This window comes from Phoxinus phoxinus, assembly GCF_949152265.1.
Source record: "Phoxinus phoxinus genome assembly, chromosome: 21".
Lineage (NCBI taxonomy): Eukaryota > Metazoa > Chordata > Actinopteri > Cypriniformes > Leuciscidae > Phoxinus > Phoxinus phoxinus.
The window spans coordinates 11,473,353-11,501,228 of record NC_136896.1 but is presented as its reverse complement, the minus strand read 5'-3'; the positions used below and the strand labels follow the sequence as shown (position 1 = coordinate 11,501,228).

The 27,876-nt window shown below is 36.7% G+C and overlaps 3 protein-coding genes across 13 annotated transcripts; 1 reads left to right on the top strand and 2 right to left on the bottom strand.

Annotated features, from left to right (window-relative positions):
* Positions 1 to 213: 213 nt before the first annotated feature.
* On the bottom strand, positions 214 to 15,214 carry osbpl7 (oxysterol binding protein-like 7). 11 transcript variants are annotated; one of them, XM_079594762.1, is made up of 24 exons: positions 14,156 to 14,392; positions 11,806 to 12,034; positions 11,370 to 11,513; positions 11,227 to 11,280; positions 11,022 to 11,135; positions 10,369 to 10,524; positions 10,047 to 10,155; positions 9,844 to 9,962; positions 9,675 to 9,761; positions 9,550 to 9,591; positions 9,358 to 9,381; positions 8,578 to 8,728; positions 8,351 to 8,481; positions 6,485 to 6,577; positions 6,108 to 6,273; positions 5,117 to 5,403; positions 4,432 to 4,569; positions 4,283 to 4,346; positions 4,108 to 4,186; positions 3,873 to 4,017; positions 3,623 to 3,773; positions 3,170 to 3,296; positions 2,535 to 2,657; positions 216 to 2,455 (listed from the first exon to the last, which is right to left on the bottom strand). In XM_079594762.1, exons 2-24 carry the CDS (start codon positions 11,935 to 11,937, stop codon positions 2,347 to 2,349), a joined length of 2,745 nt encoding a protein of 914 aa, XP_079450888.1. In that variant the 5' UTR covers positions 11,938 to 12,034; positions 14,156 to 14,392; the 3' UTR covers positions 216 to 2,346. The 11 variants fall into 11 exon arrangements, with proteins under 11 accessions (XP_079450898.1, XP_079450888.1, XP_079450895.1 ...); XM_079594769.1 differs by lacking the exons at positions 9,358 to 9,381; positions 9,550 to 9,591 and adding an exon at positions 15,092 to 15,214 and having other exon boundaries at positions 14,156 to 14,290; XM_079594766.1 differs by lacking the exons at positions 9,550 to 9,591; positions 14,156 to 14,392 and adding an exon at positions 15,092 to 15,202.
* A 452-nt stretch (positions 15,215 to 15,666) lies between these two features.
* Positions 15,667 to 18,845, bottom strand: mrpl10 (mitochondrial ribosomal protein L10). Its single transcript, XM_079594438.1, has 6 exons — positions 18,720 to 18,845; positions 18,184 to 18,269; positions 17,530 to 17,699; positions 16,426 to 16,590; positions 16,199 to 16,343; positions 15,667 to 16,099 (listed from the first exon to the last, which is right to left on the bottom strand). The coding sequence occupies exons 2-6, from the start codon at positions 18,221 to 18,223 to the stop codon at positions 15,843 to 15,845; spliced, it is 777 nt and encodes a 258-aa protein (XP_079450564.1). The 5' UTR covers positions 18,224 to 18,269; positions 18,720 to 18,845; the 3' UTR covers positions 15,667 to 15,842.
* Positions 18,597 to 22,339, top strand: pnpo (pyridoxamine 5'-phosphate oxidase). Its single transcript, XM_079594439.1, has 7 exons — positions 18,597 to 18,834; positions 19,265 to 19,389; positions 19,500 to 19,599; positions 19,691 to 19,744; positions 19,933 to 20,061; positions 20,851 to 20,921; positions 21,034 to 22,339. Exons 1-7 carry the CDS (start codon positions 18,643 to 18,645, stop codon positions 21,197 to 21,199), a joined length of 837 nt encoding a protein of 278 aa, XP_079450565.1. The 5' UTR covers positions 18,597 to 18,642; the 3' UTR covers positions 21,200 to 22,339.
* The last annotated feature ends 5,537 nt before the right edge of the window (positions 22,340 to 27,876 follow it).

Here is a 27,876-nt window from a genome sequence, read left to right as displayed (position 1 = left end):
CTGGCAACTTGTGTGAAGGCGATTGTTTTAGACAGGGCCTTGTAATCCTCAGGTTTCATTTAGTTAAAGTCAACGAGTTAGGATAAACGGACTAGTGTCAATCTGATGACCTGTAACAGGACATACTTAAACCAACAGCATCATGTCTCGAGGCGTCGCACATGACTGTATGCAGATAGACAGGGTGGAAAAATGGACACCTGGCAGGGCCTTCAGACGGACTATACATCATCTTTATTCAAACAACATACTAACATGTAGACAGCCCACACACAGACGTCAGTGACACAGAGGAGGAAAGAGCCTTCAGTCGAAGCCTATCAGGCACCGCTGGCATTCAAAGGTGAGAATGTCCTCAGACAGATAAGTGGGTGACAAGATGCCACTGCAGAAGACAGTGCAGGGACTTCTGGGACACAACGGAAGCCTGTGAGCTCCAGGAAACATCACAACTGTCAATTTATAGAAGCCGTCTGCGTCTTTCAGACCACACATGCAAATATGAACACTGACATATACGTATGGTCTGTGTCCTAATATGAAACCACCTGTATTTACATAACTTGTAAAAATAGAACAATTCAAAATTATGATTCTTCGTTAAAAATCATTTTCTTCGAGGTGTTCAAGTTTCCGAGAAATTGTAACATGCTGCAAAAACCAACATAGTATCAATATTCGTTTTTTTTTTTTTTTTTTTTTTTTTAAAGTCAGCAATCTGACTCTAACTGCCTCTGTATATTTTTCATATATGTATTTTGATGCAAAACCAGTTGAAATAAGAGTAATATGGTTTAGACTGCATTATTTTAGAATGCAATTACTGAATTAAAAAGCCATTGCCAGATATGATTCTTGGTTGGTAAACGTATACCTTGCAATTTAGGTGCTGGGAAATTTGTATTCAACAAATGTAATAATTTGAAGGAATTGATTTGCTTATAGGTTTATTAAGGTTAGTTAAGAAATGTGAAAATGATAAACAAAATGGCTACAAGAGATGACAATATTATTTAACTGACAATAACTGTTACAGAACAAATTTGTACTTTAAAGTGCAATTAAAGTGTTTCTATGTTAATTTAAAAGATGTGTAATTAATGCTCATGTTTGATTTCTTTTTATACTCTGAAATGCACTGAAACGTTTGTTACTGTTGATGTGATATGAAAATACTGAACAAATTTGCCTGTTGCTGTCATATTAGCAATCACTCCATGTTTTTGGCTGACCCCTGGTGGACATTATGCTCCACATATCTTTGAGAGCGTCAATGGCGGGTCTTTCAAGGAACCTTTTTAGGTTACGTTCCCTCTGGCACCATCCTTGTCTGTTGAGTTAAAAGCAACAATTTATAATAATATTACTAATAATAAAAGTGGTGCTTTGTAGTAAGTTTCCTCAGCCAAGCACACTGAGCCTCCGACACAGCTGTTAAAATACTGTATAATAAATGATGTTTTTGATTCATTCTAAATGTAATAAAAGACAACTATACTAAATTCATTTTCTTCTATTCTTTAATATTGTACAGTTTATTGTGCTTTTAAATAGCTATGAAAGTCATTACTTGAAAGTGTATTAATTGCATATTTGTACACTGATTTTCTTCATCCAGGCCTACACAAGATGGTTGTTTCTGATGTCACATTTCAAACTGTGAGTTTAATTCATACTTAAATGCCAATAAATATAATATTATTGACTAAAATTAGAATCTTACATTTGGTTACAAAAAAAGGAGAGAAAAAAAAAAGAAAAAGATGTGCAATCTAAGAGTGCCGAGGACAGATTTCAGGAATCGCCTTCAGTACAAGTCAAGGGCCTAAATTAGAGATAATCCATTTACTGCCAAATCCTGCTCAGGTTGAGCCATGGCTTTGCAAGAGAAATAGATCCGCCATATTATAATATTCTGTGAATATTACATATGATCAAATAATCCATTTTCTTTATCCAGACTCTTGCTGTATCCACTGGCACATAAGTACTTGAACTGAAAGGTAATTTAACATTGTCCGTAGAAATGTGCGTGTGCAATTGTTAAAACTAAACGTAACTCCAGAACTAGCGTACATTCTCAATTACTTTTTGGCTTATATTTTATCCAAATTGTCCACCAAGTTTCAGTGTCATCAACCATCAAATAAATAGAAGTGTTCAAAATGAATCCCTCCTGTTGCGGTTTGCTAAAAGCATCATCCTTGCTCAATGGATTCGGTTTAGTACGAAAACCCTCAGCAATTCATCTTTGCTCCAAAAATGTTCTATAGTCTCTTAAAAACTGTGCAAACTGGATTTATCACAGGGATTTATTGTCCACGGTGTTGCTGCACTCTGCGTTCTTCACCATAAATCCAGGTTTTTAACATTGGGAAATCCAGGATTCTCCCTGATCTTCCAATATGTTCCATTGTACAGCCAAACTTCCCTTCCCGCAGCATCCAAAGATTTCCTGTAAAATGGGGGGACATTGAAACATTCCAGCTCTAATTCTTATGAATAAATCAGTTTGGGAGTCGATGCCAACTAACCTGAAGAAGCGAGGGATGTGCTCCTCTCCTCTCTTGGCCAGAATTTTCCTCCTTTCTCTTTGCTTTTCCTCCACCTCATCCTTCTTTTTATCGGTCTCCTGTATTTTCCCCTCCTCAAGAAGCCTAACAACACAGAGCACACTTAAAACAGATGACCTTATCTAGTGACTTACTATATTTTGTATATCGCAACAGAGGATCCAATTATTTGTGATTCGTAAATCATTTATTATCATCAGGCACCAAAGACTATGGCTTCATCCAAAATCGCATACTCTCTTGCAGAGGTACTTATTTTGAATAAGAAATTACTTCACAACAGCTAAAAGAAAAACGATGTTCTATATAGTATGAATGTGAGTCATATGAATGTGATCTGGATGTACTACATTCGTCAGGTTGTTATTATCATGTGACCTACAACAAATCCTGTCCCGTGGCCTCATGGGATAGTAAAGTGTCCATCATATGCACACTTCAGAATCTCGCCGAAAGTAGTAGGTCATCCAGGTACTTTTTGCCTACTCTTTTAGGAGTACTGTGAATTCAGACATACTTCTGTCACATGCTGTTTTTCACCTACTATATAGTAGGGAAGTATGTCTATTCATCACTGTCTATTATATGGGTCTCACCTTTGGTCAGGGCGCAAGCGTGTATCTGTAGGGGGCAGCAGGGACTTAAGGTCAGTGGTCAGCTCATTCATCTCCATTGCAAAGCTGGAGAAGCCATAGTAAACCAGGTAGTTCTTGGGCTGTGGATCTGTAAGGAAGCAGAGACATCACTGACAACATCTACCAACACAAAGCGCATCTATGAACTCTGATTTAATTGTTCTGTCAGACAGAACAGCCAAGAAATCAGAAGTGACCCCTTTTACGTTCCTAGTGAACAATGTCAACTTGAGCTAATTTTGACCAATATCCAAATATTGCATTTCTTATAGCTAAAGCATTCGTCTGGATGATTTCCATTGGATAAAATAAAATTTGTTTAATTTAGAAATGCATCATTACAAAAGCAAATTGGTTTGCAAGCAGCAACTCCTTTATTTAAAAAAAAAATGGAGGAAATATAGTAATACTCACTTGGCTTCCAGATGCACTGTGGATTGGGCAAGGTGTCACAGAAAATCCCCTCATGCCAAAATCCACCAAACCGATGGACGACATTACCAGCCTCGTCAAGAACTTGACCCTGCACTTCGTTTTTGGAACCATCTGAACCCCAGTAACGTGACTGGGAGGAAAAAAAAATAAAATAATCTGCATTTGTACAAAGACTTCACCTATATGTACTCAAAATGAATCAAATTTAAACAATCACAACTGAACACACCTTGACAAATGTGATCTTACAGGTGCAGACCGAACTGTTCAGGTTGCGAATGACGACTTCACCATAGTGCTCAAGGTATCGCTGCTGACTGAGGACATTGTGGATGCACGTAACCACTTTGTTCCATTCATAGTGGTCCCCATATCTAAAGTACAGTATATCAAAGACCAATCAGAATTCCTCTAAAACATTATAATTAAAAAGCCATCGACACCTAAGTCAAGTAGATACTTGCTTTTTTAGAGTCACATTCACTATCCCTGTTGGCATGATCTCCAAAGATTTGCCCCAAAACTTGTTCTTCCATCTCTGGTCTGCTCTCAGCATGCAAGATTTAAAAAAAGAAGAAGAATGAGATTAAAATTTAAACATACAGAACGTCATGACGTCACACAGGCCATAAAACATACCCTGCCAGAAGTTGAAATTTTCTGATTCTGCATGGCATGCCGATATGGGTGGATGATGGGAAACCTAAATGCAAACACAAAACCACAGAGTAAACAACTGCTTGATAGCAAACTTATCTGAAGTATGATCAGTAGTGACAATCACTCACCTGCTCACTAATGTAGCGGAAGCCTCTGTCCTCTCTGATACACTCAAATGTCTCTCCCAGGACTGGATTAAATGGTTTGTAACGGTTGCGAAACTGAGCCGTGGCATAACCAGATATGGCAAAAGCAGCAACATAAACCTTTACAGAGACGAAACAGAAATTTCAACTATTTATAAAGAAATGCACCACGTTTGGGGTTGGTACAACCTTTTTTGTAAGACATTAATACTTTTATTATTGGCCAAAAGTGACAATAAAACATTTACAAAAGATTTTTATTTTAAATAAATGCTTTTCATTTGAATCCTGAAAAAAATAACATCACAAAAATATATTTTTCCACAAAAAATATTAAGTGGCAGTTTTCAACCGTGATAATCATAAACAAATTTTTCTTGAGCACCAAATCAGCATATTATAATGATTTATGAAGGATCGTGTGACACTGAAGACTGGAGTAATGATGCTGAAAGTTATTTGAAATTGCAATAATATTTCACAATATGCCTGTTTTTACAGTATATATTTTTTTAATGCAGCCTTGGTGAATATAAAAGACTTCTCAAAAACACAAAAAGTAATAAGTAAAAGTAATTGGTCATTATTATATAATTTAGTAAATCATTCCCTTTGTGATTGTTTGAATTACAGTATGTAGTTTTGCTAAAGCTTGTGTAATTAGTACCATCCTCTGGTAGGGGTCATCTGTATGATTGGCAAAGTCCAGTAGGTCAGAGTATTCCAGCTCCTCACAGAGTCTCTGCAGCAGGCACACAGGTTCATTCAGAGCTGCTGGCATGGAGACACGGGACAGATCCTTCCCTATGTTGTTGTAGAGGATGGCCATCAAACCGACTTGGCTGTTGTCAGGGCAGACCGCAGGCAGACTAGTACGGCGTCCGGTGTTCTCGATGATGTTCGATTTTGGTGGCGCCTTTGAAAGGCTGGCGCGGTACTTGCGAGTAGCCATTGCTGTTGAGATAAGGAAAAAAAGTAGTACAAACTATGTGAAAGATTATACCAAATGTACACAGTACCATTTAAAATGTTTGGGGTTGGTACTATTTTTTTTCTTCTTTCTACAACTTAAGTCTATTATGCTCACCTAGGCTGCATTTTTTTTATTTATATATATATATATATATATATATATATATATATATATATATATATATATATATATATATATATATATATATAAATTATTAAATAAAAATTATTATTACAGTTTATAACAGTATTTAACAGTTTTCTATTTTTAATAGTTTTTAAAATATAATTTATTCCTGTGATGGCAAAGCTGAATTCTCAGAAGTCATTATTACTATTTTAATATGCTGACTTATGCTAAAGAAACATTTCTTATTATCAACGTCGAAAACAGTTGTGCTGCATAATGTTTTTGTGGAAACTGTAATACTTTTTTCAGGATTCTTTGATTAATGAAAAATGCTAAATATCAGCCTTTACTTGAAAGAGAAAATCTTTAGTAACATTATAAATGTCTTTACTGTCACTTTTGATTTCGATTTAATGCATTTTTGCTAAATAAAAGTATTAATTTCTTTAATAAAAATGATCTTACCAAACCCAAACTTTTGAAAGGTAGTGTATACGGACACCTAAACACCACACTCTTACGTGCATACTGAACATTTAAATTTGTTTTCACTAACCATGAGCCTCATCAGGCTCTGAATTTATGGATCCGTCACTCAGGCCAGACTCATCTGATATCTCAGAAGAGCTCGCACACATAAGCTCATCACATGCGTCAAAATACTCCGCCACTGAGTCAGTCACCGAGGGCGCACGATTAGACGAACTACGGCCTGAGCCAGACTGAGTGAGTGAAAGAGACAGACATGTAGGTAGTTAGAAACTGAGCTGGTTGCGTAATACTGCCAATAAAAATATGAGAGGACAAAAGAGTCTTTGACATGAAGTAGGTGAAACCCATCAACCTGTAAACAGAAGAAAGAAGCAGAAGGGGGAGAGAAAGAGACAAAAATAGGGAACAGGACGAGTAGGTTCTGGGTAGAATGTGACACACCTTTCTTTGTAGCACAGTACGGAAGGACTCATCTGAGGAGTTGGAGGACACTGAGAGTTTGTGGATTTTGGTATGACGGGAGTTAACGTCTAACTAAAGATACACACACACACACATCTATGCAGTAAAACATAGCATATAATGCACTGAAAAAATAAAATAAAATAAACCAGTGGTTCTCAACCTTTTTGACTCATAATCCCACCATTGTACAATACATTGATTACCACAATGGTGGTACATTGAAATATCTTGATTTTTAGTAATTTTAAAGCTTGTTTTGTCTTATTTTCATTGTCATTGTCTTATTATTGAGGTCATCTTGAGGTCCCACTTAGAAGTTTTCTGAGGCCACCAGTTGAGAATCACTGCATTAAAGCATTTACTAGCATTAAAAAGGGTGTTAGCAGGGGGTGCCCAAACCTGCTCCTGGAGGGCCACTCTCCTGCAGAGTTTAGCTCCAACTTGACAACTGCCTGCAAGTTTCTAGTATGCCTAGTAAGTCCTTGATTAGCAGGTTCTTGTGTGTTTAATTGGGTTGGAGCTGAACTCTTTAAAGGGTCATGAAACCCTGAACCAAATTTTCTGAGATTTTAACAGAGGTATGTGTGTTGAACACCATTGAAGACAATGTTAGCATCTGTTAGATTTAATAGTAGGGGAAAAATGGTTAAATCTTCCTCGTGTCCTGAGGACTCATCGGTGTCTCATAATTATTAATGAGACTGAATTTTCATATCCTATGAGAAGACACTGTCTCTTAATTATTCATGACACCACGTGGATCTTTCCAATGACAGACATGTCAAACTGTGATACCGCGTAATAGACGAGAGAGGCAATCACGGGACGCAAGTGTTTGTTTTCGTGGTGCAAAAGTTCCAGTGCGTTGCATACGTTTCCCAGCGATGCTGCCAGGGCTCGACTCTGGCTCCGGGCGGTTGGTTGGCCATCAACCACGGACACATCTAAACTATCAACTATGTGTGTGTAGCAAGCATTTTTATCGAGAGAGCTTCGAGAACTGGAGAATGGTGGACTTCGGCCTTGTTCACCAATGCAGGTTGCGTCTTGCGAGTGATGCGGTAGGCTACCAAGTCCCGATGACTTTTCTATCCCTCAGAGCAGAGGTGTGTGTGTGTGTGTGTGTGTGTGTGTGTGTTTAATATAACCCTGGCCGTTTTATTTGCCAAAATTCTATGTCACTGTCCATCTTTATTATGGGGTTCAGGGGGCATGTAGGCTATGTACGGAATGTTTTTTTTTTTTTGGCTTTTAGGCTTATGCATTTATAGTGTGTATATATACAAATATATTTTATAATGACATTATAATTATACATTAATATGTTTTGAATAGAATTACGAATACTGTAGGCTAATATATGTAGCAGGACATTTAGTTAGCCTACTTTTGAAAGGACAAAAACAAGGTGTCAGTGTATTTCATTAGACTAAATTTGCCCGCTATAAAAAAATCTAGCATTTCCTCACGTTTTACCACTGATTTGTAGTGACAGTCGATATGCACGGGCCACTGGCCGATGACAGTTATCCCCCCCCCCCCCCCCCCTCTCTCCTCTGCCATGCCACACCACACCCACTCCCCTCCCTTATTCTCACTGCCATCCCCGCCCATTTAGGTTGCATTTTTCAAAAATATTGTGAGCTAGACTTGAGCAGAAAGAGGGAGGTTTCATGACCCTTTAAGACTGTGGCCTTCCAGGAGCAGCATTAGACACTCCTTGTATATAGCGTATAGCACATTTAATAACAAGATGAAAGCTGATGTAAATCTATCTTTGCATGCTTTCAAGAGAAAGCGCAGCACCATGGGCCTTTCACGAAGTAACATAAGTCCTTGTACCTCAGCCAGGCTGCAGAGGTTGTTGATCTGAGCAGAGGTAGTCTGGTGAAGCTCCCTGCTAGACCAGGCGTCTTGCAGGCGTTGGCGCTCCTGAGAGAGAGCATCATGGGCAGTACGCAGAGAGGCATGGACTGAGAGGAAAAAGACATTTAGAAATTCAGCAAATCGGCATAAACTAGGTTTAAATGCAAACATAATAAATGTATTAATGTGTTACTCTCTCATACCTTTCTGGGACATGGAGCAGATGTCTTGGTGGAGTTTCTTGCCTTCTGATGAGTTGGCGGCTGGTGGGGTCGCCTGAGTGCTGACATAATCGGGGATGGAGGGGACGGAGGTTCCCAGATGGGAAGAACTGGTCAGGTGGCTTGATGATAACTGCATTTAAAATGTGGATAGGAGGCAAGTTGGCATTTAAGGTTATACATCTAAGGCTGTAATCCACCAAATATGTTCAGCATGAAACATCTAGAAGCTGTAGGACATTTGCAAACACTAAACCACAATATACATTCAAAAGTGTCGGGTCAGTTTTCATAAAGTAATACTTTTATGCAGCAAGAATCCATTCAATTGATCAAAAGTGATATTTAAAGTATAATGTTACGAAAGATTTCCACTTCAAATAAATGCTGTTCTATTCATTAAAGAATCCTGAAAAATATGTAATATTATATTCCAAAATATAAGCAGCAAAACTGTTTTCAACATTGATAATATTAAGAAATGTTTCTTGAGCAGCAAATCAGCATATTAGAATGATTTCTGAAGGATCACGTGACACTGAAGACTGGAATAATGATGCTGAAATTGTTTTAATATTTTTAAATATAAAACTGTTATTTAAAAATTGTAATACTATTTCAAAATGACTTGATCAAATAAATGCAGCCTTGGTGAGAATTAGAGATTTACCAACCCCAAATATTTTGACCGGTAGTGTACAATATGCAAAATGCAATAGGACCACATGGTGTAATGTTTTTCAATGTCTTTTGCGGACTTACCGATTTAGTAATCCCACGAAATGGCTTCATGTAAAAAAGGAGTTCACTAAATTACTGGGGGTTTTAAAGCTCTAATGCTTACTACACATCACAACACAAATGCCTGGCTATTGTATTCAAAAATAAAATACACAGATCTCTGGGATCACACTGCACATGAATATGGAATAAATTCCATAATAGTTTCCAAACCTTTGTGGAAAACATGGAATAATCCCAACGGCAGGGCAATCCCTGCAGGCAAAGATTATAATTGCTCCCAAGACTTAATCGGAAATATCCTAATATAAAAGAAAATGTAAACTGAGCAGCCTCACCATTCCAAGCGCCTCGACTCGAGACAGTGTGCGAGAATGACCCCAAATCTTGCCCGACTTCTTTTTAGGCTTGTCAAGAAGATGATTCTGTGTGTCAAACACATGTGGGAAGGTTTACTCACAAGTCATTCCGGTAAAGGCCTGTCTTCAGCCGGTTCATTTTACTAACCTGCATGCTGATAATCTTCTGGAGGTCTCCGTTATTGACCACTTGGCCCGACTCTAGAGATTGCAACTTTTGGACCAGCCGTTGCAGCTCATTCAGCTCAATTTGACAACGTGTAAACTCTGGAAAACAGCACAAATGCTACTCGTCTGTGCTCATGAATTCCTTTATTACCATTTCAGTAGTATTTAAAAACACAGCAGTACCTTGTGCACAGAGGTCAGGTTCTTGGGACTGTAGCCAGGCTGACACTTTCCCATTAATGGCAGGATTGACATATGGCAGATTTTCACCCACATTAGACACAGACGTGCCCTGGCATTGTGAGATTAATTTGTTACTTTCATCAGACATATAATCAATTAACTCACCGAAGCATCTATTAGTGTGCATTTACAGGTAAAACCACCATCTGGGACATGATGTCTAATCGCTAATTCTACTTGTTCTTAAATTGTGAGGACACATTCTCCTAATCCCCGGTGATTTAGAGGGCAACGTGGTCATTGTAGGAAACATTTTACTCACCATGTCCTGCATGGGACTGTTTTTGTGAGATAAATGACTGCCATGGGACAGGGCCTGGAGGAAGCCATTGTGAATGTGCGCAGCTTCGTTCTTCTTATACATCCTGTGGGCACTCAGCTTGGTGACCCATAAGTGATATGAATCTTGAGTCTTGGCCTAGTTAGAAAAGTAAATTGCCTTCAGTTGACATTTTTGGCAGTGAATTTATTTGGTTTATTTATTTGATGAAATACTTGGCATAATCTGTGTGTTGAAGAATGTTCCTATAACTAATTATGGAATTCCAGCTCAGAGATGTCCATAATTTATTGTCAGCTGAACCTGAAAATTGTAATTTTTTTGTGGATATTTCAATAATTTAACACATTTGCATGTTCATGGTTCTATGATGTCAGTTAATGGTCGTCACATGACATGCAAAAAACAAACACAAGTATATAGTACATTTTTAATAAGCGTTTTATTTGTATTGTTTTTTTAGTTTTTAATTGTATATTTTTATTGTTTAATTTATTTATTAGCTTTTTATCAACTCATGAACCCCTGCAGTTCCCTCCCAAACCCCAAGGTGTTCATGAACCCCAATTTGGGAACAACGGAAAAACTATTTGACAGTTAATTAATTAATAGACTAATTAATGCCAGTGACTGACCTTCATGTGATACAGATTGTCTCCAGCATCCAGATCTATGCGTCTTGCTTTTTTGTTTACTGACATAACTGCGAGACTGACATCCAGTGAACCGTGCATTTTCCCTTTGGAGAACTGTTGAGAAAAGTAAATCCCTGAATGTTTAAAGAGTCTGGATCCAAGATCTGTGGCTGTTGGAAAGGGAAAAAATTATTAGCATACTTACATCATGTGGGGTTTTTGTATATCGCAGGATCCCTTTATCCAAGACAAAGTATCTCTGTAAGAAAGTAGAATTTTAAAGTCATTCAAACATTCTTACCAACAACTACCTAAGGCAAAAAAATACATGTGACATTTTTCTCATACCTTATGCCAGCCTTTAAGAGGCCACTTTCTTCTCTTCATCAAGTAGTCTTCACAGATTCCTGGAGTGTTTGCATCCTGCATGTTTTCTCCAGTGAAGTTTACATCTACTGGAAAGTCATCCATTACTTCCCAATCTTTAATGTTCTATTAGAAACAGAGTGGAAAAGGCAATCACATTTACGTACAACAGGGCGTTTACCCATTTAAAACGTGCTCAATTTAATCCCTATGAAAAAAATGTAACTATTGAGCTTGTTAAAACAAACTTGTCGGTTTGGTTTTCACACCATCTAATTGGACACCTGTAAAGGTGTTGAGCAACTGGTTTCAGAAACCCAATGCTCACCAATGTACTTGTAAGGAAAACATTAGGGTGTGTTCAAAAATAAGTTGAAGCAACCTGAGTTTGAGTGTATGTCAAGCAGATGGTACAAACCAGCCGTGAGTGCCGTGAGGATGCTGTGCTGCTGCTCCTGGAATGAGTGGGCTTATGCCGGACACTAGACAACTTCTCCACACCACTCGCCTGTGAATGGCCGTGGTCCACTAAAGACACGTGGGAGTCCATTTTAAAAATGTCTTCTTGTGCACTTATTAGTCGAGCTTGGTGTGAATATACACTCCGCTAGAGGCTCCTTCTCATTGTACACTAGAGCACAATATGTCTGCAAAGCAAAGATTTTTCATTATTAGCATGTCTTTTTCATTTATTGCTTAGACAGACAAGCATGTGATAAGACTTAAGGGAAAGTTAATTGTATACTGTATTTTGCAAAAGAGTTGGGTATTAATTTTATTAAATTGTATACTATTCAAGTTATTTTTAGATTATTTTGATTTTACCACAGTGAAAATATAAAAGCCAATTATTTAATTTGGCAAATAACATGTTGTCTTTGTGATATTGTGCTTAACATTTTTTCCACACTGTATGAAAATACATAATTGCCGTTATATTTTAGGTCTGGTTTTGTGAAGTGAATGCCGATAAATTGCCAGGGTAGAAACACAATCATGGCAAAGGTTACCAGCACTGTGACAGTAAATAAAAACAGAAGCAATATAGTGTCCAGAGAAAACTCATCTAATTCTGTTATCTAACAGTATGAGATCTGCCTTAGCCAACACTTCCTGGGAATTTAACTTCTGCCCTTTACTAGATCACACTAGTTCATTTTACTTATAAATACTTTTTAAATGGCTTAACGCACGAAACACAAGAGAGTGTACAGTAATGCAAAGCAAGGAAACAAAAACAATACACATTATTAGTATGGTGTAAGGAAACATCATTGCGGTGTATGCTTAATTACATATTGATATATTATATGTAGAAAATAATGTTCTGGATATAAGCTGACTGGAATGTCATCAGAGGGGTGTAACAGAAACTAAACCTGTTTACTAGAATCTTATATTGTCTTGACAACTCTGACAAGCTCATACCTGCCCATTAAACTAGAATGAGTGTAAATGAGGTGTTTTTTGTAAACAACTAAATTAGCAGTTGGCTAAAACTATTTGATTACATAATTGGCAATATTCATACATAAAGGTAAACGTAATTTTAACTACATATTCAATAATGAACTAACAATATCGTTGTTGAAAAGTCTAAAAAATTGTTTTAGATTCCCCCTTTTATGGAAGGTGCAGTAGCCTAACACATGCTCATGGATAGTAACCTCACACATGTAACAGTCCCTACGGGACAGGCTTAGCGTCATTACGATAATTGGCTTTGAATATCCCTTTTTAGCAGCCTTTAGCTTGAATAGCTTTTCACCGTGAGCACGATGACAGGTCACAGTTTGAATAATCGTAATAAGAACATCGAGATTTTATTGTAATTTATAAGAACTGAGCATGCTTTTAAAAACAAATATCTGTTAAACAGATAAGCCGATTTAGTCAAAGAAGCCATTCCAAGTTGTCTATGCCAGGATATGTAAAGCACCATCAAGTGTGTTCCAAAACCAAATAGTGACCAATACAGTGTAAACATTTTAGTGTAAATATGAACTCCACAAAACTTAACTAAGATTTCTGGGCTGAGAAGAAAACTGTATTGTATAGTCTTACAATGTTTACCAATCAACACATAAAATACATAAAATCCTTCTGATTTATACAGAATTTTTTTTAAAAACACTCCTACGGCCAAAATAGCCTACAATTTACAATTTAGGTTGTAAATGTCAATCTAAGCAAAATAAGTTCTAGGATGTGATATAAAACTTATGTTTGAACAACAGAAAGACCATTCACAGATAGACAATTTAGGGTTGTGTTTAAGAGTTAAAGGGATAGTTCCCCCAAAAATTAGAAGTCTGTCATCATTTACTAACCCTCAGGTTGTTCCAAACCTATATTAATTGATTTGTTTTGCTGAACACAAAGTAAAATGTTTTGAAGAACGCTGGTATGCAAACAGTTGATGGGCCCCATTGACTTCCATAGTATTTGTTGTCCCTACTATGGAAGTCAATGTGGCCTATCAACTGTTTGGTTTCCCATATTCTTCAGAATATCTTATTTTGTGTTCAGCAGAAATGTACACAGGTTTGGAAAACCTGAAGGTAAATTATGACATAATTTAAATATTTGGTGAACTCTCTCTTTAACGCTCAAGTTAAGTTTACCATTGCACTGATAAAGGCTGTGATTTTCCTTACTTTCCACACAATGAATACAAAACTATATACGACATACTTTTCTACTGTGCTACCAATCACCAGCATTTAAATCCACAAAGTGTCTTTATGTACTGTAACTCATGCTCTTACCTGAGGTTCCTGCTCTTGGCCAGCGTGTGGTATATTTCTGAGTAATTCTCTCTAAGCGTCTGAGTTTCATGCTTCCCCATTTGCTCAAACGTGCGTTACACTATCTGGCAGGACAACCGGTTCAACCACTTTCTACTAAAACACAAGAATTCAGATATTCCGTGTGCATACCAGAACGATATATCATGGTCAGCTCCCAAACTATCCTCCACTGGTGACTGAACATCCAGCAAATCCAGCCAAGGCTCCAGGCCAAATCATTATCCGCATTAGTCTTAAAAGCTGTCGGCATTACAGGCATGTCGGAGGAACTTTCCTGACAGCCAGCCATTCAGATGCATTTAAAGCTGAAACTCTGCCATTACCTCTTTACTGCGATGGAATAATCAACAATTTACTACATTTCAAGTGCGTATTTAACCCCTTGTTGGTTCATGTATATCAGCATTTACATTTTATTTATAGAGCGGTTTTATAAATTCACATGATTTTTACTGAAAGAGGATCAATTGTAAACCTGATCTAAAAACACACACAGCGGTATCAAAATCTAAAGAACTGAGACAACCGTAGCGAACCCGGAGTTGTATCAATAAAGGAATAAATTACCTACATTAACATGAAGTAATCCAGAGATTAGCACTAATCAGGATCCATGACCATAAGCTAGTGTTTATTTTGGCACTGGCAGTACAAATGCATGTTTTTCCTGGCTTTTTAACTTCAAGAAATCAGTTCAATGCAGTTTAATGCGTTTAAATTTACAAAGGCACTTAAATACTTGCGCTGCTATTGAAATGAATTAAATAATTAATTCATTTAAATAACATAACGTTAATTGGGGAGACCGGGGCTTGTTGTCACACTTTTTTGTTCCACTCCAGTGAAAATTTCTCGGGTTTCTTTTTAAAAGTCAATTTCAGTACAGTTACATACCTTAAAGACTTGACAACAAAAATACGTTGCATTTCCACCGTTGATGCTGAAGATGCAGCTCATTGATTAATTAATGTCGGCACAAACCGGAAGTTGAGATTGTCTTTTCTTACCTGTTGTGACGTATTTCCGAGTGAAACGGCTTCTCGGACAAGAAATTAATTTGGGTGGGACTTGACTTCATAGACATGCTTGACTTGTCCACTGGGAATTTATTGGATCGTTGTCGTTTGAATGACAGGTTAGCCCGTTTTGATGGGCACGTGGATAAAAAAAACCCCAAAAAAACAAATTATGTGCACAGATAAATCATCTAGAATACCGTACATACTGAAATATTCCATTAAAAAAATAATTGTCAATTTTGATTTCATGGTGACATATCACACTTTTTTGTGGACATTTTGTGACATAATAATGCCAAGCTATGGGGTAAAATGGAACAACCTGCCATTAAAAAGCCTGGCTTTTAAGCAACATCTTCTCAGTAAAACAATTATTGAATATTGATATTTATAAATGCTATAAAATTACAAAATATGAGGTAATATTTTAAGTTTTAAGTTTTTTTGTTTGTGTAAAAGTTTGAAACCAGCATACCAAAAAAAAAAAAACTGCTAGAGAAAACCAACATTTGTTTACCTACAACTATGGCATACAAATGACCAAAATGCAACTTTAAACAATATCATTTTATTATATGCACTTTGTCAATCATACACAGCTGTTCATCCATGTCTATTTGTACAATTCAAGCAGCTGCTTCCTGGATTGTAGAAGCATCTTTATTTGTAACAGCATTTGTGGCGTCCCCAGAGCCCTGCTGTTTGACATACTGCTGAAGGAGGGCAGAAAGATGAGCTGGATGGTGGCGTAGCATCGAGACCGTCTGTGAGGTCATCATGGTTAGTCCACCAACTAGCTCACCCTGGACAATGGTCATAGACGGGAGTTTGGAGTATTTGACAATACCTTGATACGAGAGCAATGTGTTCTCTATACAAGCACCTGGAAGATAATGTTTCAGAAAGCATTAGTTTGTGACAATATCAAATTTTTTGAAGGTTTTTATGAATGCAAGTTCATGTATATGGCACACTGACTCACCTAACAGGACCATCTGAGGACTGTGCCTCAACGCTTGCAGCATCTCCTTAACTTTTGGCTCTTTACTAACAAATATGACAGTCTGGCCAACAAATAGAGGCAACATGTTACTGTAAATGCTGTTGTTGAGAAAAGACCTCGTCACCTGTAATGAAACACAGATAAAATATCACACACCAGTAGCTCACATCTCAACAGTGGTAACCATCACTAAAGCTTGGCATTACCTGGTTTGGAAAGAACTTGATACTTATATTGTGTCTTTTCAGTTTGTGTTTCAGCTGCAATAGGTCCTCTGCACTGATTGCATTGTTTTGGACCACAGCAATCATCTTACTCTCCTTAAACAAGGTTTCTATGTCTTTCCGCAACAGAACTGCCATAGTACTTTCCTAAAAGAGAAGTGAGTTGATATATACATTAATGGAACATTTACACATTTTATAAAATATTGCATAATACATATTATTATAGTACTTTCCTAAAAACAAAGCCAGCTGATAAATACTGTAGTTTAATGGCAATATGGAAGCTTGTTTCCGCCACAGAATACTCCTTTTCTCTCTCGCTCTCTCGTAACTGCACGTTTATATTTCACAATTGCTTGTTTACATATTACTCTTCTCTTGAAATTCCAAATATATATCTCACAATTTTGAGAAAATGAATAAATAAATATATAAACGTACAATTGTGAGATAAAAAGTCACAATTACCCTTTATTATTATTCTGAGCCGAAAACAATCTTCCAGAATGGGACACTTAAAATGACACTCTTAAAATAAATATATTTATAATATAATGATAATGTAATATAAAGCGTTAGTTCACTGCTTTTATTCATCTTCGAAACAAATGAAGATTTTTTTTAATGAAATCTGAGAAATTTCTGTCCCTCCATTGACAGCATAAATTCAATCCGTTCATCATATGAAGGGATCGAGTCTCTTCAGAAATTTTGGACTAAAATGCTCAATTAACATGGATTAGTTTTGCAATCTCTTTATGAACTTTCTGAAGCGTCAAAGTGGTAGTTGCCTGGACTGTCAAAGGAGGGACAGAAATCATTCAGATTTTAATTTTAAAAAATGTGTTTCGAAAATGAACAGAAGTCTTACAGGTTTGGAATGACATTAGGCTGAGTAAATGATTACATCATTTTTGGGTGAACTAGGCCTAATCCTTTAAGTATATAATTATTATACATTATTTAAGTAAAAGTGATTAATACAAGTATTCATCTAATTTTAAACAAATGCTTTTTCCCTTGTAATCCTTAACTAAATTATTCCAAGATAGATAGTGTTCAGTAACTACTGCAATGATCAACCTCTTCAATCTTTCTGAATCGTGGAGCAAGAGCAGCAGGAGGAGCTGCAGGTGTGGGGGGGATGTACTCTGTGACAGCCAACAGCTTCTGCTTGAGAAAGTGTACTGGCCTTCTGTGACGGGTGACAGCTTTGGAGCCGTGACGAACACTTTGGGTTAATGGCACCCATCCTGTAGGTTGACATAATATGGATATTGGTAAGAATAATATTTAGGCTACTATATAAACATTCATATTCATAATGCGATATGAATGTAAAGGATGCCACAAATCATTAATTAGTGTCATGATTAAAATATCACGTGATGTTCTCATGAAAACAAATACAGGGGTTTTGACGAAAATCCAAAGTGTCAGTATGCATTCATATCATTATGCTAAATGTGGAGTGACATACCAAATAACATTATGTAAACAGGACAGAGTTGAACACACTAAAGCACCTCAAAAAAGAATAGCATAGTCCCTGATAGATGATGATGCTGCTGCTGCTGTACAGCAACACAATAATAGCTTCATGGTGTCTTTCAGCTGTAACTTTACAATTGAGTTCATAGTTTAAATGTAAATGGCCGATAACTGCTTGTTACCGTATGTAGGGTATTTATTTTTTTAGGTCAAACTCAACACTGCAATATCAAAACAGAATCTTACCCGCTTTCGGGAGAAGCCTGCCACACAAGGTCGCTGCCATCTTTCTTGATCCGGATTTGACGTAGGACAGTTTTGTTGTATCGTGCCTACAAAATAAAAGTTGTTGGCTGTTTTATTTTATTTGTATATGATTGTTCTGGTCATGTTTGAAAAAACTTAAACGTAATAATACCCCAAAATCTATTTTATATGTTTGCTAGTTGTTGTTTTTTTACACAGTTTAACTTACACAAGTTTACACAAATATTCAAAGTAAAAGTTACTTTTTTAAATCGTGCCGTTCGTATTAAGGGTATTTTAAAAATGTCAAATAATTATCGAATATATAATTAAAGATTAAATATCAAGTATCTATATATTTATTTTATTCTTTTAATTTTTATTTATTTTTACAAAACTGATTGAGTGAGTTTTCATAACGTTTACGTAAGAGCATGACGCAGGTTTAGAGCTGCAGGCATGAGACGTCTTTTGAGCTTTTGCTCGTCTAGGAACAACATCAGCAACATTTTGAAGCTTATTGAACCCAGTGTTACCTTGGCAGTCCGCAATCCTCCGTTATTTACCTCGTTTTTCTGCAGGGATTTTACGGACAGCGGTACCAACATGGATCTGAGTAACATGAGAAAGAGCTATAAGAGCGATCAGGAGGTGGGAGGCATATTTTGGGCTTTGTCGGGTTGTTATGTCGTGTAGGCTATGTCCATGACCTCAGACCCTGTTCAAAAGAACTATTGCACAAAGAAACAGTGATTTTTTTTACACCAAAAGGCTTGACAAGAAGAACAGTAATTTTCTGTATTATTTGTATAAACCCTTATTAATGTGATTCTAAAATATTGAGCATTTTATTCATGATCTGCAACTGACTTAGATGCTTTGCAAACGTCTTTGAACAATAATTGATTAATGCATTGACCTTGTGTGTTATCAGTTGACATTGAAAGGTGGACTTCCATTAATCTTTTACTAATTATGATCATATGGAGAGAATTATGAGAGAGTAATCAAGTAAATAATGAATTAAAAGAATATTTAAGATAATTATGTACACATCCTATTGATTAATGTCATCCGACAGTGTTTTGAGGAGGATCAGCTTGCTTCTTTAGATCCAATTAAGCAATTCGGCAGCTGGTTTGATCAAGCCACTAAATGTCCTGAGGTGGGGGAAGCCAATGCAATGTGTCTTGCAACAGCCACCAAGTAAGAATGTCATTGCAGTTCATCAGTATATGCAAATGCAGTGTAGCTTGTATTTACTAATGCAATAATTCACTAATTCAGTTTCGCCCAAATGCATGTCTCTTCTAAAGGGACGGTTGGCCCTCTGCACGCATGGTCCTTCTGAAAGGCTACAGCGAGGAGGGATTTCGCTTCTTTACCAACTATGAGAGCCGGAAAGGTTCAGAGCTGGTGAGTCTTTAAAACAATATTTTATTTAGTAAATGTCCATATGGATTTACCTTTGTGTCTTTAAAATTACCTCTTTATTTCAATCATATAGGACAGCAATCCCCATGCCTGTCTTGTCTTTTACTGGGAACCATTAAACAGGCAGGTGAGTGTTTTTTTCTTTGAACTCAGAATCTCCTACAGCAAATTCTTCAGACATCAGATCATTAGAATATTATCTTTTGTTTTAGCATTTGTCAACAACAAACACAAAAAACACTCATTGTAAATGTAGTCTTGGATTTTAGGACCCCATTGTATTTTTTTGTAACGGGAAGTTTTGTGCACAAACAGATCCGCATTGAAGGCGCTGTAGAGAGAATCCCGTACGAGAGTTCACATGAATACTTCCACTCAAGGCCCAAGAGCAGTCAGATCGGTGCTGTTGTTAGCAGGCAGAGCACCGTAATACCAAGCCGACAAGTGAGTATCATTTCCTACTATCCTATATTATAGACTTATGTAGCCCTGCCCCTTTTCAGTGATGCGCCCATTGTGTTCTGTCTTCCGATTTGTATTTCCACAGTATGAAGTAGGTAATATCTTACAGATTTATGAATGAGCCACTCATTTGAAAAATGTCCTGATCTACTGACATTTGTCATTCAGTTTAAAAATTACTATGCTCATAATGATGACTTTTTCATTAACTCTACAATAAATAAACTGGCTAATTACTTTTAGACAGCGATGCCATAGAAATATACAGAGCTACTGCAAAAACAGAAATTATAATATTCTAAAGAGAACTGTTTCTCTGGTGCATACGGTATCAATATGATTGTTGTTAACTACAACTATTAAACACATTAATATTAATTGAAACACAGCTGAAATAAAATGAAACATAAATATTAGATGAAAAACGCACTAAATTAAAATGAGAAATATTCTATTGGCAACTAACATAAAAAAGTTGAAGCAATAAAATTACTTGGAAATAAATAAAAACTAAAACCATAACCCAACTTAAATTAAACCCAGATAGTAATATTTATCATAAATTAAAAAATTGCTATAATTAAAATTAATTCTTAAAATATAAAAAATAAAAGCTAATTCAACATATTTATACAAACAATAATTATCTAAACTAAAGAATACAAAAAGAACACGGACACAATCTATTTCAGCATTCAGCTAAACGTTCAAACACCTGTTTTATTGTTTTTATGTTTTATTGACCTTTTTTTGTGTGTGTGCCCCTTAAAGTACCTGAGAGAAAAGAATGCCGAGCTTGAAGAAAAGTATAAGGACACTGATGTACCGATGCCAGATTACTGGTGTGTAATCTTTGTTTATTAATTTCAAAATTCAAATTCCTGTTTTTATTTAAACCATTTTTTTGTTTCTTTTATGATTATCATCATCGTGGATATATATTTTTTTCTGCAGGGGTGGATACATTGTGAAACCCTCCCTAATTGAGTTCTGGCAGGGTCAGACCAATAGATTACATGACCGAATAGTATTTGTGCGGCCAAAAGAGGGAGAGACTGAGCTGGGGGATATGCAGCATCAAGCAGAGGGGGGCTGGAAATACCAACGCTTGTCCCCTTGATACTGCACATGCTGTGAAATTAACATCACCGTCTGTGACATCAATACATCATCATTACTTGAAAGCAACTGTCATTTAAAACACCACCAGGGCATTAACTGACTTGTGAAGACTTACTACTCCATATTTGCCTACGTTCATTTTGTCTTAACCAAAACCGGAAACGAGATTTTAACTGTATACATGATTTTGTGAATATAAATCATGTGTTGCATTAGAAATGGTGCTTTGTTGTCATTAAGCCTTCAAAACTGATGGTCCCACTTAATAATAAGTGTCTTTACTATGTACTAACATTTAAATTGAATTGCACATACTTGTTTTTACATTGTACTTGTATTTAAAAATACCTACATGTAACTTAGCTGTAGTTAATTTCTGCGATTACATAGTTGACCTTCCCTTAACCCTTTTAAATCTAGCCATACCATGAAACCTGTCCCTAACCTTACCCATATCCTACCTTCTATAGCAGCAAAAAAAAGCGCAATACATGCAATAAACACACATTGTACCTAACAAATTTGTATGTAAGCACATTGTTTAAAGACACCTAATGTAAAGTGTGACCAAACTGACCTCAACATATTCTTAATATATTACTTGCAAGTGCAAAGTCTAATCTACTGTTTATTAATAATTGAAAAGCACAGCTGTACTTGCAGCCTTAACTGTAGTTTTAGAGAACATAAACTTTGGACTTCTGTCACAACAACAAAAACATGCCAACATGTTCCTCTGTGCATCATTCATGATATACAACAAATACTCTGCCAGACAAATGTGTCAAATAAATGTCAAACTTAATGTTGCCCTAAAATAATTGTCCATTTGGATGTAATTCTGTAATGACTGTTGACCTTTTCTGTAAATGTAAAAAAAATGATAGTAAACCTGTTTAATTTTTGCAGCAATGTTCATTGAGTTTTTTGCCAGAAGATGGCAGTGGAATCAAAACAACTTGTGCTTCTTTTTTTTTATTTCTACACTTTTTAACACATCTCAGGAATGTCAATAAAAATCTTTATTTAGCATATTTCACCAAGAACCTTTCAAAGATCGCAGTAAACAATAGACAAGTACAGATTAAACAAGGTAAATTAAAGCTGTAGTGGTAGTTGGATAACTTATCTCTCATGTGCTGTGACTTAGGCTGTCCATGCACCAATTGAAACCCTTTTTTATGGTAAACTGATAAAATCAGAGATAAAGTCCTATGCACAACTGATGTTCAACCACAAAAAAGAACATAAAAACACGTCATCAAGTGCTAATCAAAGGGCACAGCAGTCCATTAAAATGCAAGCTAAACAACAGTCTGTTTCCCACGTTTGTTGCTAATTTTACACAATGATGTACATTTTTATGACCAATTTATAAATGAAAGGATTGTATTAATTATAAACAAAAGTTTATAATTAAAAAGTTGTGATTTCTGTGCTATGTCAGGTATTTCTGCGGAAATTGCAATATATTGTTTATGATTTAGGCCTATGGAATATAAACTATTTCATATTGATCTCGAGGGCTGCTTTAAATTAAAGCACGGGCTGTAAAAATAATAATTTTCTGTTCCAGTATCTTCACTGCGTCCGTAACTCCGGGAATTTACTAATAAAAATGAGTAAAAATTAATGTATTTATGCAGGTATAAACAGTCACCAAATGGCAGGCTTTGTCTTGGTGTTATTTTTCCACATGGCTCTTGTCTGTCCTAGCAGTTTCAGGGAAAAGGCTTGGGTTTTCCGTCAGACTTGAGCGAATCTTCTTCTTCTCCTTGAACCGCCCAGAATGGGAGACTTTGACGTGACGGCCCTTGGTCCCAGATTTATCCACTATTTTTTCCAGTCTGGCATCCAAATTGTTGTCTGCGGCCTCATTGCCCAGGTCTTTATTTGCATTGTTGGTGCTGAAGTCGGGCGGTATTTCATATAGGACCTTCGCCTCTGACTTCTTTTTTCTTAGGAAGGTGAGTTTCCACCATGCAGGGTCGGCCATGACAGGTGCGAAAGGGAGATGGTAAAAGTGGTAGACCTATAACATGAATGCAGATTTGTTAGGTAGCAAGGGGTAAATTATGATGCTATATATATATATATAGATAGATATAGTAATGTTTCTAAATATTGTTTGAAACTCTTAATTTAACAGTTTTTATTGGCCACTGTCACCTTTATATTTCTCACTGTGGGTTCTAAGGAAATATTCTCTGCTAGTTTCTTTGGAACTATGTCCTGTCCATACATTCTATACATCTGACATTAACAGTGAAAACATTTAAAATGTGTATTTTTGTTTTTACAAAGTAAGCATTTTTGCTCTCTTTTTTTCACTCACACATTATAAATTAAGTCTTTTGTAGTAGAAATATTGCTACATTTTAGAAAGAGGGTTCCTTGGGAAGGAATGAGCATATAAGGTATATGTTGAGTAATGTGATGGAATATGAACTCATAATTTAACACTGAGTCTGCAAGCGGTTTAATTCTCCAGTGCATAGCACAACACTCTCATTTATCACCCAAGCTCACACAGTTTTTGCGCTAGGATGTGTTTTTATGGATCAGGACATTAGCATAAAGGCTAATTTGCATACTTAAGCACATTGCAACATTTTCTTTGTGAGGTCAGATGTGTGTCTTCTCATCCAGTGATTAGATTAGAATAACACGAGGACACCTGACTCCGCTGCTCAGCTGTTTAATTAATGAAGAGCACCACTGGATCCCCTGTCACTCCCATGAGATCTGAGATGCACCAAAATAACATTGCGAGAACCAAGACACATGAACATCAACTTGATGGACAACTTTGTGTTTCGTCCCACTCCGATAGAGTAACATTTGTTATGTAATATTGGACAGTGCATAGCTATTGTACACATCACACAAAGTATGTACAATGATTTACCCATGTAATGGCAACCAGTGTAAATACAAGAGACTCGCACACCTGCGTACTGGTAACAATAATGTGAATGGCTGGTATCACACTAGGGTGTGACATCTGGTCCCTTAGCAACATTGTCATAATCATCATTAAATACAATGTATTAAAGAACGTGTCATGTTTTGTCCAGCGAATGCAGCTGATTTTATAGCATTGGTGTGAGATAAGATTTCAAGTATCAGTTCTTCTGAAGGCTCTAGTAAACACACCCTTCACTTGGCAGTTACCACCTCATATACTTCAAAGTATCTTATTGCTCATTGAGGGTTCATGCAAGAAAACAAGACAGCGTCTCCATGTGAATACTTTTTGAATTTCATTAAAACGTGACAAAGCTCCTTTCTCACATCAGGGTGGAGTAAAAATAAGGCTTTATACAGTAAAAAAAAAAAAATTGCTGCATTTTTAGAAAAGGGGGGATCTAAAATCCCTTCTTGTGAGGGGATCATCATATTTGGGGGTTACCGCCATGAAAAAGAATGAAACCCCCTGCCATAAAGGAGTTGAATAATGTTGAATTGTCTACCAATGACAAAATAAGGGAGGCATTTGAGGGAATAGGAACATTTTATGAAGTAACAGAGTCTCTCCACTTTTCACTGATCTTCTACAATTACATAATGACTGGATTCAGTCACTTTTCGAAGTTGCTTCTATACTCTTTCACCTTAATTGCACTTAGTTTATTGTGGCCAAGTAGATTGTAGATGTATAGAGGATAACTTGTTGCACTCTGAAACTGACTGTAAGGTTTAATCCTGGGAGAGTCAGGTGCTTTCCTCGGCTGGTGTGAAGGTTCATTTAATGGTTTTATTGTTCATGCTTTATTGATCATGTCGAATTATGATCACATCCTGCATACTCAAAATCTCCCATGGATGTGCATTTCAAAATTTGACAGAAAAATAGTACAAACATTTAAAATAATAACAAGTTGCATGTAATAGTTTTCAGCTAATTCTTAAAAGTCACCTGACCATCAGCTACTCAGGAGGTATATCCTTAGAGCTAGATAATAAGTTACTTTGTTTTTTTTCATTGTGTGACTAAGCAGCACTAAAGAACTTCAGAGATCACAGAGAGGCCACAATGTGCCTTTCTAAACCAAGGAAATCACTAACCAAGTTCAAAGCCTTCCCGGTGATACAAATGTGTGAGGAGAGGAGAGGTTAACCCAAGGACAGCCAGGCCCTGCCGTATTCAGAGCAGTCATGGAGGGTGTCAAGTTTGCCTGCAAGTAGGCCTGGACATCAAATCGCTGCTGTTTGTATCCCAAATGTTACATCTTTCTCATCTGGGCCCTACAACATGCCTTTCCATACAGCCTCTCAAGGGAGGCCTTCACTGAACCGTTTGTTCTTTTAGAAGAATCCATGATCAAAACACATGTTCAAATGATACTAATCTCTGTTTAAAACTACTTATCTGTTTGAAAATTCGTTTTATGCATGTTATTCTAAATGTCACTGTTTAACCACACTGAAAAAAAATATAAAAAATATATTTTATGTAAATTGTATTTCATTTAAGATGAAAAAATCCTCCGTGTTTTTACAAAATCTGACAAACTACGAATGCCAACTCTAATAATCTTGTCTGCAAAAAGAATGAAGAACAAATGCAGTTCACCAACAATCTCAAAACTCAAAAAGAGCTTATGATTAGTCCTCACCTGAAAAGTTGTGTTCACTTCTTTCAAAAGTGCTCCTGGTTTAGATGAACATGCGTCCAGAAGAAGTTAAACCATTGTGGCTTTGACAAGCTGCCCTCGGTGTTCACTCGCTAACTTCACTTTGCTGCTCAGGTTCAGTGTGCTGAGAGTAATACCTTCTCACCTTTTTACTTCCTCTTCTCTTAATTAATCTCCCTCCTTCTAAATGCCTGCTTTGAATGGAACATCTCATGCTACAGGTGTTCTCTTTCGCCTTCCTCTCTCTCTTGGTCCCTCCCTTCCTCCCTCTCTCTTTATCAGTCTTGTTTTATCTCCCTCTCCTGCTAAGACAGCAGCGTATACGGCCTCACACAAACGCACTGTTTCAGTCCAAGTTGAGCATTAGGTCCAACCCAATGCAACATGAGTAAATGTTACAGCCATGTGACCGAAAGAGGGAGGGCAATCTGAGTGAACGACCTCATGGGAGCGTGAAGTTGGTTTAACATTTGCATGGTCAACCAAAAAGGTAGTCACCTTCCCAAATCAAGACCGACTGAAACCATTTCAATACAGTAAATAGATGCAGGCTATAATTCAGGCCAGTTTTATTCTACATTAAAATAAACAATAATATCTTACTATAACTGTTACAGAGGCCATTAGTCTACTCTCATGTTATATCATGATAGATAGATAGATAGATAGATAGATAGATAGATAGATAGATAGATAGATAGATAGATAGATAGATAGATAGATAGATAGATAGATAGATAGATAGATAGATAGATAGATAGATGGATGGATTTTTAGTCACACATATTTTTGCATTCTTGAATGTGGTTTTTACATTAAAAAGTTTTTTTTTTGTATGTGGTTTTTATAACAACAGAAGGATGCTTGCCACCTGAGCTTATTCACAATTTCACCTCTGATGTCTAATTTCTCAACGCCACAAGACAGCTGATGCTTGCATTTACATAATGTGGGGAAATCACAGACGGATACTGGATCCCCAGCTGAGATATGAGCAGGTTTGAATGTCATTCAAACAATATGAAAATAAAGCATTGCCTATGGTTCCCCTTAACTGTTACAGCCATTGTGCTTCAAAAGACCATTAAAGAGGTTAAGGTTTAGGATTAAAATTCTGTTTCTTTTCTTCTCTGTTCTTGGCAAGGTGCAGAAATAGTCTTTGGAGTGATTAAAACAGCTCTGCTTGGAGTACAATGTAAGTCTCTTTTGAAAGGCCTCTTCAGGGAAAGTTGGTTAAGTAGCCTATAGGCTAGTGTTGTAGAAGTCTGTTGGCACTCTCAGAAAAAAAAGTTACAAAAGCTGTCACTGGGGCGGTACCTTTTCAAAAGGTTTTGTACCTAAAGGGTGCATAGTGGTACCTAAAGTGTACATATTAGTAGCCTACCTAAAAGAAACAAAAGTGTATACCTTTGTCACACCCCAGAGACATCTTTTGTACCTTTTTTTTACTGAGAGTAGGTACAAACCTTTAAAAGCAACAGTAAAACAATCCTATCTTTGATTTTAACATTGCATAATAGTGTCAATTGCCTTTATTTCAAGCTTTAAACTATTACAGCTTTTCTTTCTTTGCTGATTTTAATCTGCTCTGTCAGAAAACAGACGGGGGAGCCTCTTGTTGAAAACACCAGTCACAGCCAAAGTCCCTTTGCCGAACACATTAGATAAGGTGAGCTGTGAACCGGCAAACAGAAAAATCTATATAACCATCTTGTTCAAATAAAACTGAGGAAAGAGCAGGATATTTACCATACATTTTGCTCAATAAAGTGTATGTTGAAATAGCCTTCATTATGAATTCTGCAAGCAGCACGTGCTGTAGGCTACAATAGAAAATCAGCACATGGCATGTCTAATGTATGCTTCAAGAAAAGCTGAAATTACTATTCCATGCTGTAATTATCCATCGCCAAGTCTGTTTATGAGTAGGCCTATAAAAATAATGTGTTATGGGTTTTTTTCTCAGTTAGGCTAACTGCCTATCGAAACCATAGATCGAAACACGGGTGTCAATATAAAGGAATTCGCGCCATCTAGT

Excerpts from the sequence above, each read along its gene's own strand:
- mrpl10 (XM_079594438.1), bottom strand. The coding sequence starts at position 18,223 with ATGGCAGCGACCTTGTGTGGCAGGCTTCTCCCGAAAGCGG. Across the intron at positions 16,591-17,529 it reads GATTCAGAAAGATTGAAGAG|GAAAGTACTATGGCAGTTCT; the intron begins GTTGATCATTGC and ends CTTCTCTTTTAG. Across the intron at positions 16,344-16,425 it reads TCAAGTTCTTTCCAAACCAG|GTGACGAGGTCTTTTCTCAA; the intron begins GTAATGCCAAGC and ends GTTTCATTACAG.
- pnpo (XM_079594439.1), top strand. The coding sequence starts at position 18,643 with ATGAGACGTCTTTTGAGCTTTTGCTCGTCTAGGAACAACATCAGCAAC. Across the intron at positions 19,745-19,932 it reads GGGAACCATTAAACAGGCAG|ATCCGCATTGAAGGCGCTGT; the intron begins GTGAGTGTTTTT and ends GTGCACAAACAG. Across the intron at positions 20,062-20,850 it reads CCGTAATACCAAGCCGACAA|TACCTGAGAGAAAAGAATGC; the intron begins GTGAGTATCATT and ends TGCCCCTTAAAG.
- osbpl7 (XM_079594762.1), bottom strand. The coding sequence starts at position 11,937 with ATGGACTCCCACGTGTCTTTAGTGGACCACGGCCATTCACAGGCGAGT. Across the intron at positions 10,156-10,368 it reads ACAGTCCCATGCAGGACATG|GGCACGTCTGTGTCTAATGT; the intron begins GTGAGTAAAATG and ends TCACAATGCCAG. Across the intron at positions 4,187-4,282 it reads AAATTTCAACTTCTGGCAGG|ACCAGAGATGGAAGAACAAG; the intron begins GTATGTTTTATG and ends TGCTGAGAGCAG.